The following is a 21,415-nucleotide window of genomic DNA, read 5'->3' as shown; positions in this document are numbered from 1 at the left end:
AATTTTCGAAATTTCAGTTTCTTCAATGTAGACCTATTTTCAATGACTGATAACTCGAAAAAAATGGATTTTTTCTATTTTTTTAAGAGAAGAATAGTTTCAGTTTTTATTAAAAAAATAACAATTTTTTTTAAACAAATAAAGTTTTTTTTAATTTGGCTATGATATTTTTTTAATTTTTTTTAAACATACCTGTAAATACTAAGAAAATTTTGAAAAAAAAAATTTAGAGTGGGCCGATAAGTTTTATTGGTTTAAGTAAACGTTTAAACACCGCGCGCAGCATTTTGCGCATTTTTAAAAATTAAAAAAAATTGTAAAATTGTTAAAAAATTTTTGTTAATAGTATTGAAAAGTAAAAGAAAAACTGAAACTTTTCTTCTCTTATCAAAAATTTAAAAAATCCATTTTTTTCGAGTTATCAGTCATTGAAAAAAATTTTCAGTTGTTGATAACTTATGAACAATTAACTTTCGAAAAAAATTGGTTAGAGAAAAAATGTTCCTTATTATATGCAGAATTAGGAAAAAAATATTAAAAATTTTTTTTAAATAATTTTGTTTTTCTCCCATTTTGATCTTATATATTTTTACGACAAATACATGAGGTCAAAATGAGAAAAACAAAATTATTTTTAAAAAATTTTAAATATTTTTTCCTAGTTCTACACATAATAAGGAACATTTTTTCTCTAAACAATTTTTTTCAAAACTTAATTGTTCATAAGTTATCAACAATTGAAAAAAATGGGCCATTTTTTTAAATAAATGGTCGAGTAAATAACACTGTCCGACAAAAATGATTTTTTTTTCTGCCCCTCGGATAATTCCGGTCACTTTCGATAGATTTTTACACGCTGATTACGAATCTGCAAATAAAAATGCTCTAGCACGTCCAGTTTCTGAGAAAATTAGTGTTAAAAAGTCGAAATGCGTGTTTTTGGCCATATTTGAATTTGAATAAAATAAAAACAAGAGGTGCTAGAATCTTGTTCTTGGGTTCAAAGGAAAGCTTGAAACTTAAACAACAATTCCATGAAGGGAAAAATTAAAGGCATAATGATAAGGCTGTTAAAACTTATTTTTTCATTTGCGATTAATTTTGTCATTTTTCATATTCAACGAACACTGTATATAACCCTAACATTTTGAAACAAGTGACAAGCAAGTGAATGAAACATCATTCGAATTTGAAAATTTTTCAGTTGACTTTCAGGTTACTTATTATCTAATTAATTTTCTATTAACTATTTTCGTCAATCGTGACGAGTATAAACACACAAACTTTAATAAATAATAAATAATTATCACAAATAACAAAATTTCACAATACACCTAAAAAAGTTTATATAATTAACATCTTATTAGTTTCATTTAACATAAAATACACAAATACAATATTTAAAATTCTATACGATAGATAAAAAATTTCAAAATATATCTTAAAAAATTTTCAAAAGATGTCTTTGAATTTTTAATATTCATATTTTTAAAATTCACACTTTAAAGATATTATTATTTAAAATCAGTTTAATTTTGTTAATTTTGCCTTCCTCTTTAATTTTTTTTCTTATAAAAATATAGTCTAGATTTTAATTTTACATTTAAGAAAGATTTTTATTTTTCTTCACCGTTGCAGAATATCTTAAATTTTGATGATTCTACAAAAATATTCTAATCTTTTGGAATCTTTTCTTTTACTTTTATATTTCCTTTAATTTTGATTTTGATTTTGAAGATTTTGAAATTTTTTTAAACTAACACTTTTTAAACAGAAGTAACAATTTGCTATATGAACTTTATTATTCCGTTTAAGTTATAGAAAATGTGAACAGAAACGATAAAATGCGTAATTTTTTTAAATATTTGGACTTTTCAATGAATATGACCACAAATGAATAAAAAGTAGTCTTTTTTTTAAATATTCTTCTGATTAGTATCTAACCTTTGTTTAATGACAAGTTTTTAAAAAGTAATGTTTACTTAAAAATCAATTCAAAATGTCACGGCATTGTTCAATTTCTCGTGACTCTTTTTGTTACATTTGTGGTAATTTTATTATTAAAGGACAAGAAAAAGTTTTTACACAAGTTTTAAAGGAGGCTTATAAAGCTTGTTTCAAAATGGAAGTGAAAGATCCACAAAAATACAAATATGTGCCTTCTGAAATATGTGCAACTTGTGCAAGAACTTTAAGAGACTGGATGCAAGGTACACGATCGTTCTCATTTACAAGTCCTATGATTTGGAAGGAACAAAAGGATCATGAAACAGATTGTTACTTCTGTCTGACAAAGGCTGTTGGTTTTAATCGAAAAAACAAAAATTGCATTAAATACCCTGATATCGAATCAGCAAAACGTCCTAAAACTAAAAACCATGATTTTATTCCTAAAAATTTAGAAGAAGTTCTGGATGAAGTTATGATTGAAAATGAAGTCGAGACTGAAGTTGAAGATAACAATGATGATGTTGATGATAATTTTTTTGATCTAGAATCATCGGCTCCACAGTTAATTACTCAAGAAAAGTTAAATGATCTTTGCCGAGATCTGAATTTAACAAAGGAAAAATCTCAGCTTTTAAGTTCTAGATTGAAAGAGTGGAATCTATTGAACGCTGATGCGAGAATTTCATCATTTAAAAATCGAGAAAATAATTTTTCTTCGTATTATTCGTATTTTCCCGATGAAGATTTGTGCTTCTGCCATGACATAGATGGACTTATGCAAGAATTAAAAATTATTTACAATCCAAAAGACTGGAGGCTGTTTATAGACTCTTCGAAATCTTGTTTGAAGGCCGTACTCTTGCATAATGGAAACGAAAAAAAAACAGTTCCTATAGGATACTCAGCAACGATGAAGGAAACGTACGATAACTTATCTCGTCTGATTAATTTAATTAATTATTCAAAACATGAATGGCAAGTGTGTTCCGATTTAAAAGTGGTAGCCATTATTTTAGGTCTTCAGACGGGATACACAAAATACATGTGCTTTCTGTGTTTGTGGGACAGTAGGGATAGAAAAGCTCATTACGTAAAAAAAAATTGGCCACTCCGTGAAAATGCAATTATTGGGAAAAATAATGTGAAGAATATGCCACTGGTTAATCGCAAGAAAGTTATTCCGCCTCCTCTACATATAAAACTGGGCCTTATGAAAAATTTTGTAAAAGGCTTAGACAAGGCAGGACTTGCTTTCGTTCATTTGAAAAAAATATTCCCGAAATTAAGTGACGCAAAAATAAAAGAAGGAGTTTTCAACGGGCCCCAAATTAGGAGCGTTTTGAAGGATGAAAAATTCGTCAGTTATTTGGCTCAAAAGGAATTGCGGGCTTGGAAAGCTTTCGTTAGTGTCGTTACAGGATTTTTGGGAAATAATAAAGACGATAATTATGAGTGTCTTGTCCAGGAATTGATTGTTGCATACCAAGAGATGGGATGCAATATGTCTTTGAAAATTCATTTTCTTGACTCTCATCTCGATTTCTTCCCTGAAAATCTTGGAGCAGTCAGTGACGAACAAGGTGAACGATTTCACCAGGACATCAGTACAATGGAAAGTCGATACAAAGGAAAAAGTCCACTTAAAATGCTGTCAGATTATTGTTGGTCATTGGTACGTGATATACCAGACGCTACATACAAACGCAAATCCAATTGAAAAATTTTGTACTCTTTGATTTTGTTGTATATATGTTACTAATTTAATTTTTTTCTGGTTTTAATTTTCAAAGTTTGTGTATTTAAATTTTTAATTTATTCGTTATTTACAATTGTAAATTTACAATTAAAATTATTATTGTCTGAAAAAACATTTATAAAATTTAGAAAGACGAGAAAAGTTTGTCTACATTTGGATTGCTAAATAAACCTCATTTAGCCATATTTCCATTTATTTATTGCTCTTTGTAATCTTCATTTATATATCTGAATTTTCAAATAAATAAAATTAAAATAAAAATATATCCGAAAAATAAAATTAATTAAAATTTTTGATTAACAAAAACATTTTTTATAAAATTTTTAAATTTTTATTTAAATATTAATTTAACCTATATGTAATAATTGAAAGTTAATTATTTATTACTGTATTTTGTTAATAAAAACAATTCGGCCCAGCGTTCTGCAGAAGTCTTCAAAAAACTGTATAGTGAACATTATCTTATTTAAATATGGTTTAAAGAAGGTAAGTTTAAAAATTAATAGATAATAAGTAACCTGAAAGTCACGTGAAAAATTTTCAAATTCGAATGATGTTTCATTCACTTGTTTGTCACTTGTTTTGAACTATTAAGGTTATACACGGTGTTCGTTGATTATGAAAAATGACAAAATTAATCGCAAATGAAAAAATAAGTTTTAACAGCCTTATCATTATGCCTTTAATTTTTCCCTTCATGGAATTGTTGTTTAAGTTTCAAGCTTTCCTTTGAACCCAAGAACAAGATTCTAGCACCTCTTGTTTTTATTTTATTCAAATTCAAATATGGCCAAAAACACGCATTTTCGACTTTTTAACACTAATTTTCTCAGAAACTGGACGTGCTAGAGCATTTTTATTTGCAGATTCGTAATCAGCGTGTAAAAATCTATCGAAAGTGACCGGAATTATCCGAGGGGCAAAATCATTGTCGGACAGTGTAATCATATCTTTTTCAAAAATCATCGTACACAAATTTTCAAAAAAGCGTTTAAAAGGTAATAAAATAAGCTTTCAAATGCCGTATCGAGAATTAAATTCTGATGATCATTTCTTCATAACCAAGATCAATTTGAAATTTACAAAAAAAATGAAAATTTTTTTTGTTATTTTAAACAATTAAACAATGCATTTTTTTATTTTCTTTTTTGTATCGTTAAAGTCAAAGATATAAGCATTAAGATGAATATTTGAGGAAGGTTACATCTTTTTTAGAATTAAAGATACAAAACTTTTTGTAAAGCCCTAATATGCTGTAAGGTGGGTAAATATTATTGAGCGGCAGTGTATATATGTATAGTAAATAAATAAAATAAATAAGTCGCATACAATAAAAATTGTTTATCAACAAGTTGACTGTCTATTAAATGTTAAATAAGATTTCTGAGAAATTTAATTAAAATAAAATAAATATAGACTGAATATATACAGGGTGTATCATAACCGGGTACTATCATGAAAACATGTAATCATAAAATATTCTTTGAGTTTTTACTCAATTAATATTCCCTAACAGCATCCGGATATTCAAGAAATCCTACGAACGTTCTAGGCATATCCGGTAATTAGGATATCCATAGATATCCTGAGGACATCGTAGAGATATCCGGCTACGGCTAGGACATTTTGCAAAATTATTCGGCATATTGAATCCGCCATTTTGAATTTTAAAAACTGATATCGGATTTGTAATCAGTAACCCAAATAACCCCTGAGTAACGAGTTTCATGTAAATACAATAATTTTTTAAAAAAATCGTCTGCCATATTGGATTCGCCATTATGAATTTTTAAAAACGGATATCAGATTCGTAATCAGCGACCCAAAAAACCCCTAAGTAATAAGTTTCATGTAAATCCGATAATTTTTTTAAAAAAATCGTCTGCCATATTGGATACGCCATTTTGAATTTTTAAAAAACTGATATTGGTTTCTTAATTAGCGACCCCAAAAACCCTTACGGGTACAATGATTTATAAACTTTGTTGAGTAAAAAAATATACATATATCTGAAAGGGTACAATATTCATTTATGATGTTAATATTCATATATTAAAATTTATAGAGTATTTTTATTTAATTTTAATAATGAAATAAACTATAGAATTAGATAAATATTCATTTCTCGGAATTTATGAGATTTAAATGTTTGTATCATGTTGAATAGAGGGTTTAGAATAAAAACAAAATCCGAGTCTAATTAGTAACGTGTCAGGACACGTAAATGTATTACTATATATTTCTGTTTTTGAGCTTGGAACGAAATAAAATTTCTACTTATTTTTGTTTCTTTCCACAGCACAAAATATAGTAACCTCTTATTTTTGTTTTGTTCCTTGGCACAAATTATAATTACCACTTATTTTGGATTCGTACCTCGGCACGAAATATAATTACCTCGTATTTTTGTTCCGTTCCTCGGCACAAAATAAAATTGCCTCTTATTTTTGTTTCGTGCCGGGACACAAAACAAATTTCTTAAGTAATTCAGTTTCATGCCTCTGGCACGGAACGGAACAAAATTAAAATTGATTTTAGTTCCGTTTCCGGACACATCCCTGCTTTAAATAATACGGTACAAGGTTCGTATATGTAAAGTGTAGGTGATCGTTGTCTTATTATGATAAGGCGATCTGGGTCTTATCGATGACGACACGATTACTCCTGCACTGAGAAAAATAATAATGTAATGTTAATAAAATAATTTGGTGGAGCACTTTTAGTTAAGATTACAAAAATTTAGTTGACATAACAGTAACGAAAGAAGCAATCAATCGAGAAATTTAGTTGGCTGTACCAAAAATTTCGTTCAAGCTTTTGCGTCTGTTAACTGAATAATTTGGTTCTCCAAACCAAACCGTCTAAATGCTCAATTGCGCATGCGCTGTTCTCGTAAATATGTCACACGTTAACCATGCTTCGCTCTTCGTGTCGTCCAGTTTTATTCAAGTGTTTTCGGGATTTTTATGTGTTTCAGAAATTCGGTAAAAAAGTGTGTGTAGTGATGCATATCGAACAGAGAGAATAAAGCTTGTTAAAAGAACGGAAGTTTTTCTCCAGCCTGTATACTTTATGAAAATAATTTACACTCACATTGTCACTAGGATTCTTAGTGTAGTGGTCAGCGTTCTTGATTTGCGTTGCGTAGTCTGAGGGTTCGATCCCCAGCAGTGTTAGGTTTTTCCGCAATAGAAATTAATTTAAGTAGACATAGGGTGGTAGGTAATATAAAGCGAAAAGAATAAAAGAGGATAACAAAAGTGATAAAATTAAGTGAAAAAAAAAATATATAAGTGTGAGCCAAAAAATAATTTGGTTGAGAAAAGAAAAAAAATTTTTTCATTTAACTAAATTTTTTGTTTGCTTAAAAACAATAAGTTAGTTGTGCAAAACAAAAAATTTGGTAGACCGAACAAAATGATTCAACGAAAAAGTTTAGTAGCCCGAACCAAACGGATTAGTTGCACATATATCAAATAAAAAATTTGGTTTGGAGAACCAAACTTCAGTAGATGATACCAAACAGTTTCCTCAGTGTGGTATTGTCAGAAATTAAATAATTTAATTTAAATAATATTGTTTTCAATTTGTTAAGTATGTACATACGTTTATATATAAGGTGTATTAATTGTAGATATTAATTATTAAATAAAAAACTAATGATATTCAAAGTATAATTTCCTTTCATTAGCCTTCCAGTCACATTTCTACCATTTGCTTTCAATTGTTACGGTTATTAACAACTACACAGAAAAAAAATTTTATTCAAATAATCAGTTAATTGACATATCAAACAAATATTTATTTGTATCGAATTATTATTTGAATCAATGAAAAGGTATTTATCAGCATCAATTCCCTTTGCTTCAACTCCAAAAATGTGCGGCTTTTACAGAATCAGATTTAGAGCTTAAATCTGACTCCCTTTTTTTACAGTCTATTAATTGAATTCTTTGCGAATTAAAATCTTTAATTTAGACCAACAATTATATTTAATTATAGTTAAATATTACTAACTAACAATGCTAATTTGTCTTTAATTTACTTCTTCCTCATGCCGTTTAAAAACTTTTTCAAAATTCACTCTCTACGTTTCTGATTTATAAAGGAAAAGCCAGATGCACTTACTGTGAAAATTCTAGTTAAATTTCTCGGAATACTTAATTTAGCATCTTGTTAAGTTGCGGATGGGAGAAGTATTTTACATTATTTTGCGGGTCAGGAAACCGAATAGGAGAATTCTCGCGAGTATATGTATATGTATATCTCTACAATGCGGAAAGCAGCGATTGGATTAACTACTGCAGTGCTTACATTGCGCAAGTTCTTGTATATGTTTTGAAAACAATTAAAACTTTGTTTTATACTATGGGGAAAAGAAATTTCAACCCATAATATGTTTGACAAATTATAATGTTTGTATTTAAAGACTTAAACGTTTCAAGCAATTTCGCTTCCTCATCCTCTTCCAAACCTTTGTTATATGCCTCTTGACAAGTATATTTTAAGAACATTTCGTGAATTGACTTTATAAGTGTCAGACAGGTAAATATATATATATATATATTTAGGTTGTTGGTTGGATCATTATTAAGATTGGCGGGACATTCAACCTCGTTAAGAGGATCTCTTGCCAGGTGCAGTAAACTGAGAAAATGTACTTCTCAATTTCTCCGTTAAAGTGGCTTAAGTTCCCTCATGGAACTTCGTTTATCTTGCTAAAGTACTATAAAATTGTTTGTACTTTAACCGTTCTTATTTGGTGTTGCACCTTCATGTCATTCTTAACTTTTATTGGAGAAAACTTGTAAACGTAATTAAATAATATTATAAACAATTAAGATAATAATATATAGAATAATGTTATGCGTTAGCAATTATATCTAGTTTGTTAAAGATAAAATTATTGTTTCATTTACGCCTGTTATTGTAGAGAAGTTTTTGAAATTTTTGTTTCACTAATTTGTTTAGAAACATGTATTTTAACAATTGAACCATTACGATATCTATAAATTTAAACCTCCATTTTTTTTGTAATTACTGTTTCATTCAAAGTGTAGCTATATCCATATCAGTTAACGACTTTAACATATGTTCAGGAACAATCTTTGTGACCTTGTTAAAGAAGATGTTTTGTAACCTGACGCCGACGTGTATCTGGTGATCAACTTTACCAACATGTTTGGCTCTATTCAATGACTTCTAAGTTATAAAGGGTATACGCCCATTTTAATTCTATAATATTATTTGTATTGTTACTAGAATGTTTATATTTAACGCAAAATAACTATATTATAAGTCATTTTCTTTTTTTTTTATAAGGAAGAAGATAGCGTTTTTGTTTTTTGATACAATCAAAAATAGACAAAAAATAATATGGATAATTTCTCTTAGTTCATAAGTTTTTTTGTCTTTATCTTTTCTATTACACTGTAAAAGAAAGGAGTTGAATTTCAACACCCTATAGAGGATCCCTTCCACCCTTTTAGAATTGAAGCTAAGGGAGTTAATGCTTTAAAAGTTAATTTTATGACTAGGAAGTTAATTTTAAGGAGTTAATTTAATTATTAACACTCTTTTTGAGTTAATTTTTAACTCGAAAAATTTAACTCCCAGTACCATTAACTTCTTTGTTTCATAAAACGAATCCTGTTCTGGCGAACTAATCCGTAATTTTATTTCTTAGATTCATTACACTTTAGATTCAAGAAAATTTTACTAGTTTGAAGTACATTTTTATGAATTAAAAAAAAATTATGAATCAAATACAAGATATTCTTGAATCAATGCTACTTTTTTCAGTGTATAAATGTTTAATTTGAAGATTCAATTTATCTGTTATCTTTATATAAATAAGAACACTGAGAAACAACTCTTATTAGTCATTTTCACAGAGTGCCGATCTTTTGAGAACTTGAGAAAATAACACTTCTCTCAACATCCTATACTAAAGTGTTTGTATATACTTCTTCTATTCGGAAAAGCTGAGGGAGACAATAAAACAGACAAAAATATAGCATCTGTTCTTTTTCTTGAAATTTGTCTTCGCACTTTTTCTGCAAAGGGAAAAACACATTTACTGGGAAAGGAAGATTACGCTTTTTATTTATTTACCACAGAAACATTAAACAAAATTTTGGAGATTACTTTGAGAAACATGCGGTTACAGTGAAACAAATAGTCTGATTATTCTAATCGCAATGTTTAATATGTTTCCTTACTACTATTTTTTGGTAAAAGTAAAAAGACTGCTGTTGTTTTAACAAGACTATTCAGATAGCACAAATGCCTGCGGCAAGATTACCGTAAAAGATTATTGTAAGCTTACAATGAAAGATTGTTGAAAGCATTCAATGAAAAGTTGAGGCAAGTTTGCATATATCTTGAAATTTAACTTGCTTCGATTTATAAAAAAAAAAATCAAATATTTCATTGCATGCTTACAGCAACTTTTCATGGCAACCTTGTTGACGTGGAATATTTTGCTACTTGCAACAAGATGGCGACAATCTTTCATGATAATCTTGCTCTGTTAACAATAACAGAATTCTGGTTTCTTTAATAAAAAAAATTAACATTCTTTCTTAGTTAAAGGGTCTCACAGACCCCCGGGGTTAAAATTGGTAACATATGTGTTTCTTTATAGGAATTATAGAGAAATATCAAGTTTCAACAAAATTTATATATTTTCTTAAACTGAATAAGAAACATGAATATTATTTATCATTCTGATATTATTTATTCGGAAAATATATATGTGACGCAATCTAAAAAAAGGGACCTTAGAAGCTAAAAATTATAGGTTATGTTTGCAATTTTTAAAATGAAAATACAAAAAAAGGTGGGTCCAAGAGAGCCAGATGCTTTAATTCAATAAAAAATAGGATTTTAATATTAGGAAATTCAATATTTTATGCTCACATATTATTTAAAATGTACGTTATAGCACCAGCTTATCTAATTGGATAACGATTTTGAAAAAATATTTTCTTAAATAAAAGTAGATGAAAAAGTAAATTGTCTGGGTCCGAGGGACCTCAGGCACGCAAGGGTTAAGTCTTCATTACAATTCAAATATTTCATAAACACTGATTTTAATTTGCAATAATTAAAAAGAAACTTTCAATCAAGAAAAAACTAACACAAACATAACCTCAAAGTGATTTGCTTCTAAGGTCCCTTTCTTCAGATCGCGTCATATATAATTTCAAATATCGAAAGTATAAACCATATTTAATTGAAAGTGTCATACAATTCAAGACAACATATATTTTATGCGGTTTAAATATATATAAAGGAAGTTCTGAGTGATTTATAATGTGTACAAAAGTATTTGAATATCGTCGCTTGAAAGTGTATACGTGTGAACTTGTGAGAGTGTTTTACATATGTTTGCACCTTCATGAATTTATTTTGCTTTCGAAGTAGATCATATCTATTCTATATCATCTCGAGTGTACAAACTGCATAAAGGACCAAAATATAAATGATGTAAAGAAATGAGGGAAGAAATTAAAAAAAAAAAAAAATTGTGAGTGAATAGCCTCAAGATATATAGAGGTTTTTGTGGCTCAGTTTTTAAGAAGGATAATTTACGAAGCGACTTTTTATTCATAAAAACAAATAGACCCTACTCAGGAAATTTGAAAAATTTAACAAACTTTATTTCTTTTATAAAATTTCATTTTTCTACAAAAAAAAGGTAATTTTTTTTTTAAATTAACGTTGCCTATTGTAATATTTAAAAATTTTAATATTTTAAATAACTTGGCGAATTGTTTCTTATTGTAAAAAGTGATTTTATTACAGTATAATTAATACATAATTTCATGAATGTAAGAGATAATATTTTTAAAAAATATTCTTCTGCAATATAAAAATATTTTTTTTAATTTGTTAAATTTGAAATAAACTTCTCATTATATTTATGAAACATATTATATATCGTTAAGGTACTTTAGACGTATGTGTTTTTCAAATTATTTATTTTTTGAAATTCAGGAAGTAATGTATAATATACATTTACAATTCATAAAAAATAAGAATTTCCTGTTGTTTTCAAATTTTCCACTTTATTCATATATGGTATGTAGGTATATACAATTGTATTTGTGGAATAAAGCGGAAAAACAGGCTCTATGACTGTTTTATTTCGCAAAAAAGCGGCAATTAAGTTCTCTCATATTTAAACTTACAATTTACGGTTTATTCTCATAATTCTCTTGAGAGAAATTCTAGGCAAATTTTGTTCTTTATGTTTCTTTTATAATTCTATATCGTTATTATCCCAAATGTATTTAACGTTCTATATCAGTGGTTTTAATGAAAATTATGTATTATGAAATATGTTTTCATTTTAAAGAATTTTATTATGATCCTTTTTAATTTAAAAACGATTTAATTACAAGTAATTTTATACTTTGAGTAATTTAATATTGAAGAATTTTTTTTTTATTTTTTAAATCTTTAGAATAATTGATTATGAAGAATAAAACTAAAATTTTAAAATGATTTTGATTCTCTTTATATATCTGTAATAATTAAATTCACTTTTTTTTAACGCACTACATATATATAGTAGAAGCCCCTCTTAAGAATATGTTTATAACGACTAAGGATTTGCTGATAACCATAGGATCGATAATCCTTGAATTTCCAATACAATATTTTTCTAGTTCTGACCCATCCGAGTGATCGAGTCCCTTGAATTTCTCGAGCCCAATACTTTTTTTCCTATTTTTCCTGCAGAAATAGATACAGACTTTCTTTCTCTCTCTCTCTCTCTTTTTCCTCTTTCTCTTTTGCTCTCTCGAATCTCATCGGTCCAGTACCAGAGGAACGACAACTTTTCCAATTTCCTCGAGCCCGACTCGGCGCGCAAGATTCTATAGACAAACTCAAACCTTTTCCCTCTGCTGCCTAAAGCCTTGCCCCCTTTAACATGGAGGAATCTATCCTTAGATCGTAGATCGCAGACCACTTATGTGCCAAGAGTTTCTCCTCAAAACGGCTTTCCAACAGGAAAATTTCACTTTGGAAAAATTTATTGCAATGCAAGATGATATATATTTATCTATAAAGTTTGGTTTATAAAAATAGTGGTATAAAAATATTACGGCTGAAGGAATTTTTGTAAAATGAATTTTAATTTTGTGCAAAGATCCTGTATATTATAAAAGCATAAATTTTGTTAAAAGTAATTTAGCCTAAATTTAGTTTAATGAAGTGAATTTTAGAATTATTGAGTAAAAGCTACTCTCTGAGAGCAATAGCGATATTTGAAGAATTTTCCGGTCAGAGTTTCCGACTCCTCTTTCTTGGTAACTTCTTGATTTATGAGCAGTGACGGAAGCTTTTAACTTTTATAGAAGACAGGAGCTGATATGAATTTCTGTCAGATTAGATTTTAATATTCCTCAATTTGAACGTTATAAAAATACGATTATCTGCTCGAAAATAGTAATTAACTATTTTATTCTGATTTAAAAAATTTTTTTTTCGAATAAAAAAATGGTGCTAAAGAAAGTGTAAAAAACATGATATTGTTGTTTTAAGGAAAGATAAAGGTTGAATATTGTAACAAAGATATATTATGTAATACAACCATTTGAAATAGAATTTACAATTAGGTGTACAAATAAGAACGAATTTATATTTTATGTATAGGATGTACATTTATTGGTAATTCTCGCAGTTTCTTTTCCGAGTTCAAGTGTGCTGTTTCTCGCGTTCATTCGAATTTACGATTGTGCCATTAAACGCTTTATAGTCCATATCAATTTTCGGATTCCATCGCAGATTAAACTGCGCAGGGATCTGTAAAACGACGAGTGATTAATGATACAAAAAGGTAAACAGTGCGTGTTCACTAAAACGCATTGTACTGGTGAAAATTTGGTATGCCACCATGTGACAATGACAAATTTTTATACCTCTCGATCTTTAATCATTAGAATTCATTGTATTCCCTTCACTCTTCTTCAGTGTTAACACGCAATTTGATCATCAACGTTTTATTTATCCACTGTGCGTAATTTCTTTTCTTTTTGCAATTATTTTATGTTTTTACAATTTTATTTATGAACGTTTAGAAATAAAGAAAAGTGGTTTGTAATTTATAGACTTTATGACAAAATGAATTGTTATTTGTAATTACTACATTATTATTCTTTATTGATCCTTCTTTGAAAATGGAGCATTTATTATTAATTAATTAATTAATTTTAAAAAAAATTGTCTTGTTTCACTTTAGCAATTATTGATAATCTTTTATGGAACGAATGAATATTCCCCACATTAGACCTATCGTAATTTTTGTAGTGTCGAATTAAAAATTGTATCATAAAATTTTTAATTGGCGAATTTTTATATAATCAAAATACGACTTCATGATGATAATTTTAGTAATAATTTAGAATGTGATGTTCTGCGTAGTAGTTGGTAATAATTGTTTTTTCTGTATATAATTTTTTATAGTTCATTTTATTACAATTTTTATTTATTTCTATGTACCTATTTCTTAAATTTGTCGCTTTTTTATGTTACTTTTGAATAACATTTTCTTGTTAATTTTCGTTTTTCATTTAATTTTGTATCTTTGGTTGTAATTTTGTTTAATTTTTTTGTCATCAGACTCCCTGAAAAGGAAATCATTTGATTTTGAAACTTTGGAAAATAATATTTTTTAAAATCTGTTTTGTTCCAATGTCATCGTCTTTATTATTATAACCTGTTTTTTATATTTTACTCGTTAAAGTGTTTGATGACTATTAATATTATTAATTCTGTTAAATGGAAATCGTTGTCATGATTGTTAAAGAAAAATTTGCAAATGCAGATGCTCGTCGGACCTGGGTTGAAAAGCTAGTTTAAGATCGACACCATTTTTAGTCGGTTTCTACGCCAGGTTTTCGCGATTCGACGAGATGTTACGCATGGTGAAACCATTTTATGCAGTAAGATTGCTTTCGAGGTTAAACCTCTTCGTATGTGGTAAAACCACTTTTTCCTCCATTTGCGCTTGTAGTAAAATTATTTTGAGGAGTGTGTCCTGCTGCGGTATGACCGCTTCGAGCAACTTCAAGGAGTGACGATTCTCGGTGGGTGCGCGACTCTTAAAGACGATCGGTTTGGTGAAACGCATGCGCGGTATTCGGTGGGGACCGCTACTGCAGCGCGCGTGTCGTTAATGAGTACTACATGGATTTTTGATTCATCGGTAATCTCTATATTTAACCGAACTTTCACTTGTCCGAATTGTCATTTGATAGAACTGTTAAAACAATTTTTTTAATAAAAATTTTATTAGATAGAAATTCCGCTATAAATGGAAATTGTATATTATTTGAAAATTCGATTTATCAGAAATTCTATTAAATCAGAATTTATAGTTAAATTGAAATTCTTCGATATGAAAATTAAACTCATTATAAAATCCATTTTATAAAATTCGATAATTCAATATAGTAGATACACAATAAATTGTGGGGTATTATTTTAATACCAAATTGGATTAAAATATAAGATGCAACGCTTTAATTCATTGAAAATTAAAATAATCTATTCAAGGATTAAAATTGTAAACTTTCAAAAAAGATAAACTTAGAAATGTTTATTTTTACCACATTGAAAAAAAAATTAGAAAAAATATACATATCCAAAAAATGGATTATATTAATCTTTTATGGTATTAATATTTAATCTGCAATACTTGTTAATATCTCACATTGTTTGCTGTGAGTATGACTATGATATGCATATGTTTTTGTGTGACAATTATTACTTTTTTTAGCATATTTCATAAAGTTACTGTAATTGAATAATTAGGTGATAAAAATGTATTGTTATTTTCAAATATTCTTTTAACTTTGTATCAAACAAGATTATAAACGAACTGATGTTCGTTAATTGCAAGATCATGTTAAAGGATCACCTTCTCTATTGTAGGAACCGTGCAAGGGCTGATGTGTTATCAGTGCGGTCAGTATAATGATGGAGTAGGAAGCATTACACCCTGCATCAATTACACAGCTCACATGCACTTAAAGGACTGCCCGCCTTTGTCTAAGTGGTGTATTGTAAGTAAATTACAAATTATTATATGAATATATATGTTTGAAATCGATATTTAATACATATTGAATTTTTAATATATTTTGATAAATGCAAATTATAAATCCATCAAAAAACAATGAGAATTTGATTAAATAGTATTTAGAGCGCGATAACAGTGCGATAATGATATGATAATTTGGTGATTAAATCCTGAACTATAGAAGCACTGTATAAGTAAGTCGATTGAGAGGAATTCTTTTGGAATAATTAATTGTAAGAAAACTAAAGTTACTTAACCCTGGAGTAAAGTTTCTAACTAAGAATCAACTCATCAGGTTTAAACTTAGTTTTAGAGTGTGCAAATTCCTTGCCTTAAGTAATTTCTTTCTCAAAGAAGATGCTAAAAATTTTCGACAAACAGCTAATAAAAATTTCAGATTTAGAAAAAAAAATTTATTTTTCTCTTGTAATTTTAGGTTTAAAATCTAATTTTTCTAGATGAATATTTCGATTACTTTTACATTTAATTCATATTTTTAATTTCTAAAACTTTCTGGTAATATAATAATTTTAAAATTTTACACATCTTATATATTTGCCTTCATTATTAATTTGAAGCGAATATTCATTAGATATAGAAGTGGGAAAACTTTTAAATTAGGAATGATGAGAATTCGTCGGACGCACGAAATCAGTAAATTTGAAATTTTACTAATCAATTAAAGTTTATAAATTATTATGATGACATTTATTATCTTATAAATCTATCTTGAAAAAAGAAGATTGATATTCACTATTACATTGAAAGTTTTGAGAAACAGCTGAAAATAGATAAATATACATACATATACAAACTTTTGAAACTGTAAAAGTTTTCATTTTAAAACGATTCCTGCATATGTGTGGAGTTTGAGAGTGTTTTACCTTGTGTGAAGTGGGAGCAATATTGCAACAGTTATAGAGGACGTTCCCGAATACACAATATTTCTGCCTAGCTTTCTGTCTTTTTTTTTCTTCTTCTTTTTCTTTATATAAAGAAAAACGGATTGATCTGGACACAGTGTATTTCAAACTAAATCGAAGTTCATTCGACTGGAAGGCACACAAGGCGGGAATCAAATCGGAAATGCTAAGAACTCTGAATTTGGTCGCCAACCTGGCGCCAAAGATGGCTTGACAACTTTCCAAGGAAACATTTTTATTGGTGCATTTATTTACATTTTTGTTTTATATACTAGTATATATGAAAGGCATGAAAGAACATTTTTTTTATTGCACACATGCCTTTTATGAGACTTATTATGACGAATTTCTCATGTCTTGAAATATTCTTATACAGCATTTATTTTTTGAAATTCAATTTTTTTGTTATTTTTGAAATTAATTTAACTTTATATTGATTTAAAATTTTAAAAATTATGTAATAAATTGAATTACTAAAAATATTTTTGTTTTTTTCAAATTTAATTTTGTGGATGCAATTTTAAAAATAGTCAATGTTTATAGTTATATACGTCTCAATATTAAACTATACACATAAATATTTTATGACGTTTTTCTCTTATACATATCTTTTACAATCTTTGTATATAATTGAAGTAGTTATTTTCTTGCTTGTATATATATATAGGAAGTTGAGATTTATGAAAGCGAGCGGAAAAGTTAGAGCAAGTATAAGCTTCCAGAATGTTTAACGACGATTCGAGAGAGTAATAAAATTCTCATTGTCCCTTAAACTGACAGTTACATCAAAATGAAAATAACAATAAAATTTCAAACACACACACACTCGAAGCGAATGTTTCTCGAGAACATTTACTATTAATGCCAAATAAAATTTCATTGTCACAGCAAAGATAACTTTAATAAAATATTTTTATCATTAAATTTTAATTTTAATTGCTTTTTAAATATAAGATAAATAGCAGAAAAATTATCTTCATTTAAAATCACGAAAATAAATTTTTTTTCAATTTAATCCACATTAGGAATTGTAACGTTGAATTTAATTTCTTTATTGATTTTATTTTAAATTTATATTTATTTATTATTATATTTTCAAGACAATCTACATTATCTACACTTTTTAATTATTAATTTTGTCAAGACGCCAAGTTATTTTATGGAAAATAACTAAACCTAAAAATATATTTAAATAACCCGACAAGTAAATTATATAATTATAATTAGGAAAAACTAAAACCAGCTCAGGAATTTTATTATTACTTTATAGCAACAATAGACCGCGGTGAGGGGCGATAAGGATAAACACCATTAATTAGACAAAATTTAAAACAATAACACTATTTATTAATATTCACTTCAAATTTTAGAAAAAGTTAAATAATGGCAGAAGGCCGAAAGACAAGATTTATTTTTTATGTATTCAATTATACTTTAATAATAATGAGACTCTATTCTGAAGGAAACGATTCCTAATTAATTTATTGGGATTCACTGACCATTTGACGACAACGATGACGACTCGTCTAATTTTTATAATTTTAAATTTTAAATATTTTACACGAAAAAGAATAGAAGACAACTTGACTCTTCGAACACTAGGACGAGAATGAGATTAAAATGGCTGACGAGTCAAACTCGAAAGCGTCGCTAAACAGTGGCATCTCTTCTCAGTGTTATTGAGATCAATTAATATAATACCCGCGACCGATTATCGATAAGCAGTCGTCGGTAACGCAGATCCCTACACTATTCGATGTTAAATTGATTGTTCCGATAAGTCCATAGGAAATTGACTGCCAGTATTGATTTGACAGATCGTCAACGAAACAGCAATTTCGTCTTCCTGGTATTCTTAAATATTCGAGATCCAAATATATACACCAAGAAGCTCTTTCCTTGATGACTTCTAATTTCAATGATATATAGTGATGCCCTCAACATCTTTGTGACCCGGCGATAATTCTCAGTGCCTCGCGAGAGTTGTCATAACAGAACGAAAGGGCAAATTAGAATCGAATTTATTTATTACAAGTCGACTATTAATCTGACGACTTTGGCAAAGTTGGTTTGTTAATACATGAATTTATTATTTAAACAAAATGAAGTGAGTATTAAAAGAAAACAATTTTTATAATTTATAACATTTTACAGCTATTATGGCTGGATTCCCACCATGGTGTCATTAATTTACAAAATTTATTATTTTTAAGTCATTTGTACGCGACAAAATGCCGGGTTACAGTGTATACAGATTTTCGAAGATGCTGAATTCGAATTTGACCTTCAAATTAAAAAATTCAAAATGGCGAACATAATTTAAAAACTGTTAAGGAATTTAAATGCAACTTGATTTTTGCATAAATTTAAAAAATATGTCCGCAATTTTGAATTCTATTTTTGAGGTGATATTTGAATTCAACAACCATAAAAACACTTATACCTACATAAAAAGTTTTATAAAATTCCACATAAATTAAAAATAAGTGTCCGCAATTTTGGATTTATCATTTTCAATTTTTTTAAGGTCATATTTGAATTCAGAGATCCCGAAAACCCTTATATATACTAAGTTTCATAAAAATTTGTCGATCAGAATTTGTTGGCCATTTTAGGACTACAGTATCAATTTTTTTTCTAACAGTAAAAGGGTTTAACAAATTTTTTTTTGTAAATTTAATAAATTTTCTTAAAATTAATAAAAACTTTTCTTTGACCCTATATCAAATAAACATTTTTCTGGGTGTATATATGTACCTAAAGAGATATGATATTTCTGGACTATCATCAGTCATTCCAAAAATAAAAGGATTGGGTTAGATATAGGAATGTAGAGTGAAAAATAAATATAGGGGAATCATACGTGACTATTGTAAAACCCATCAAGTGTTCACATTGAATTTATATATACGTAAAATATATAAAAAGTTATCCTAAAAACTATAATTAATAAAATTATTTCTAATAAAAAATATTTTTAAAAAAATAGTTTCTATAATACACGAAAAAAAATTTATCTCGAACAACCAAATGTTTTACTAGAATAGCAAAAGTTTTAATTGTTTCTGTTAGGTAAATCTTTTACTATTCTGGTAAAAACTTTAACTGTTCCAAATGAAGATTTTTTTTCCTTCTAAATTATTAGGAATGCAGTCTAATTCTTGTTGGAAATTAAAAATTTGTAATATTTGACTAATTCATAATTGTGTTTATTATTTTTATTGGTTTTGAATTTGGGAATTTATTAATGAATTCAAGGTTCAATGCTTTGGAGACTTGCATTATTACGTCATCTACTTGAGTTGTTCCTATTGTGCCTAGGGACATCGACGGAATCCACCCTCAAATTAACCACCCTTGCCTGCTTCCTGCCAAGTGCACGATTCGGCTATTAATTAACACTTAACAGTTGGATTAACGTTACATCATACTTGAGACTAACATAGCTGTTAGGTTGAAAATTGTCATAAAACTTTTCCCGCTTGTTTCTTAATATTTTATCACATTCATATATTTATATATGTGTTATATTCTCATTTATTTTGACCTCTTTTTACTTTTATCATTTATTTAAATTTTCCAATTATTTTTAAAGGAATTTCACTCCTCTTTAAAAGATTTAATATAGTATAGTACGTTGACCGGTAAACACGTGTTGCCGTGAGCTCTTGCTTCTATTATTATTTTTGATATCAAACGTCCTAATTTCTTTTGTTTTTAGTATTCTGACATGTTCATTTTCGGCTTGACCTTCGGTTGATTGTTTTTTATGACATTTTTATTCGTCCGATTGCTCTTATTTGTTTTTTTTCTCCCGAAGTGTGGTTTATAACCTATAAATATAAAATGGACGAACACGTGTCAAATACTAAAGTGGCGACTACGAACTATAAATGCCTTGGCTGTAAAGCCCCAGTGGTTAGTCCTATTTTTTGTGCAATTTGCAAATCTGCATTTCATCCGAAATGCACCGGAAAGTCTATTCTTCCAAATGGAGCTTTTTCAAAGTGCTGCAAACAACGGAGCAATTCTCTTAGTCAATCGACACAGGGATCTTCTACTGGATCTCAGTCACCTATTAATGACTCAACTCCATTAACAGCTGGTCTAGTTGAAAGAATTATAAACTCAGCAATTGGGGGTTTATCTGCAAAACTGGACGACATGAACTCTAAGTTGGATAACACTATTTCACGTATTGACATCAATGAACAAAAAGTCAAGGACATCAATCGTGAAATGGATTTGATTAAAGGTAATGTGGACTCTCTAAATACACGCCTGGAACAGGTGCATGTTGATAGCGCACGTTTCTGCACTCTTGAGGTTGAGGATCGAATTCGTCGGAAAAAAAATCTTATTTTATATGGACTTCCTGAGCATGAGAATATTAATGACGATAAAGTTGCTATAATTAATTTGTTTACCAAAATTTCCTCATCAGATTTAATATCAAATTTACACCTAATTAGATTTGGTTCCCTAACACAGGCCAAGCAACAGAAAAAACCGAGACCTGTAAGATTGGTTTGCGAGTCGGAGGCAACTGCATACCAGATTCATCGTGCATTCATGTCAGCAAAGAAGGCCCCTGTACATCGCGAATCCATCGACAATCTTTGGTTAACCTTCGACCGTACGAAGACTCAAATTGTGGAACTGAAAAAAGTGAAGGACGAAATGGCAGCTCGA

At 28.4% G+C, this 21,415-nt stretch overlaps 1 protein-coding gene across 1 annotated transcript in view; it reads left to right on the top strand.

Moving 5' to 3' along the window:
• The window catches only part of LOC127279363 (lymphocyte antigen 6E), a 112,168-nt gene that overhangs the window by 38,939 nt on the left and 51,814 nt on the right, over positions 1-21,415 (top strand). Inside the window, exon 2 of the mRNA XM_051301672.1 lies at positions 15,653-15,783. Within this exon, the coding sequence (XP_051157629.1) occupies positions 15,653-15,783 (131 nt within the window). The remainder of the gene's footprint in view (positions 1-15,652; positions 15,784-21,415) is intronic.

The sequence above is a fragment of the Leptopilina boulardi genome, unplaced genomic scaffold, assembly GCF_019393585.1.
Source record: "Leptopilina boulardi isolate dan_hultmark-lab unplaced genomic scaffold, ZJU_Lbou_2.1 LbouV2_216, whole genome shotgun sequence".
NCBI lineage: Eukaryota > Metazoa > Arthropoda > Insecta > Hymenoptera > Figitidae > Leptopilina > Leptopilina boulardi.
The sequence above is the reverse complement of the archived record's forward strand: the minus strand, read 5'-3'. Positions and strand labels throughout refer to the sequence as shown.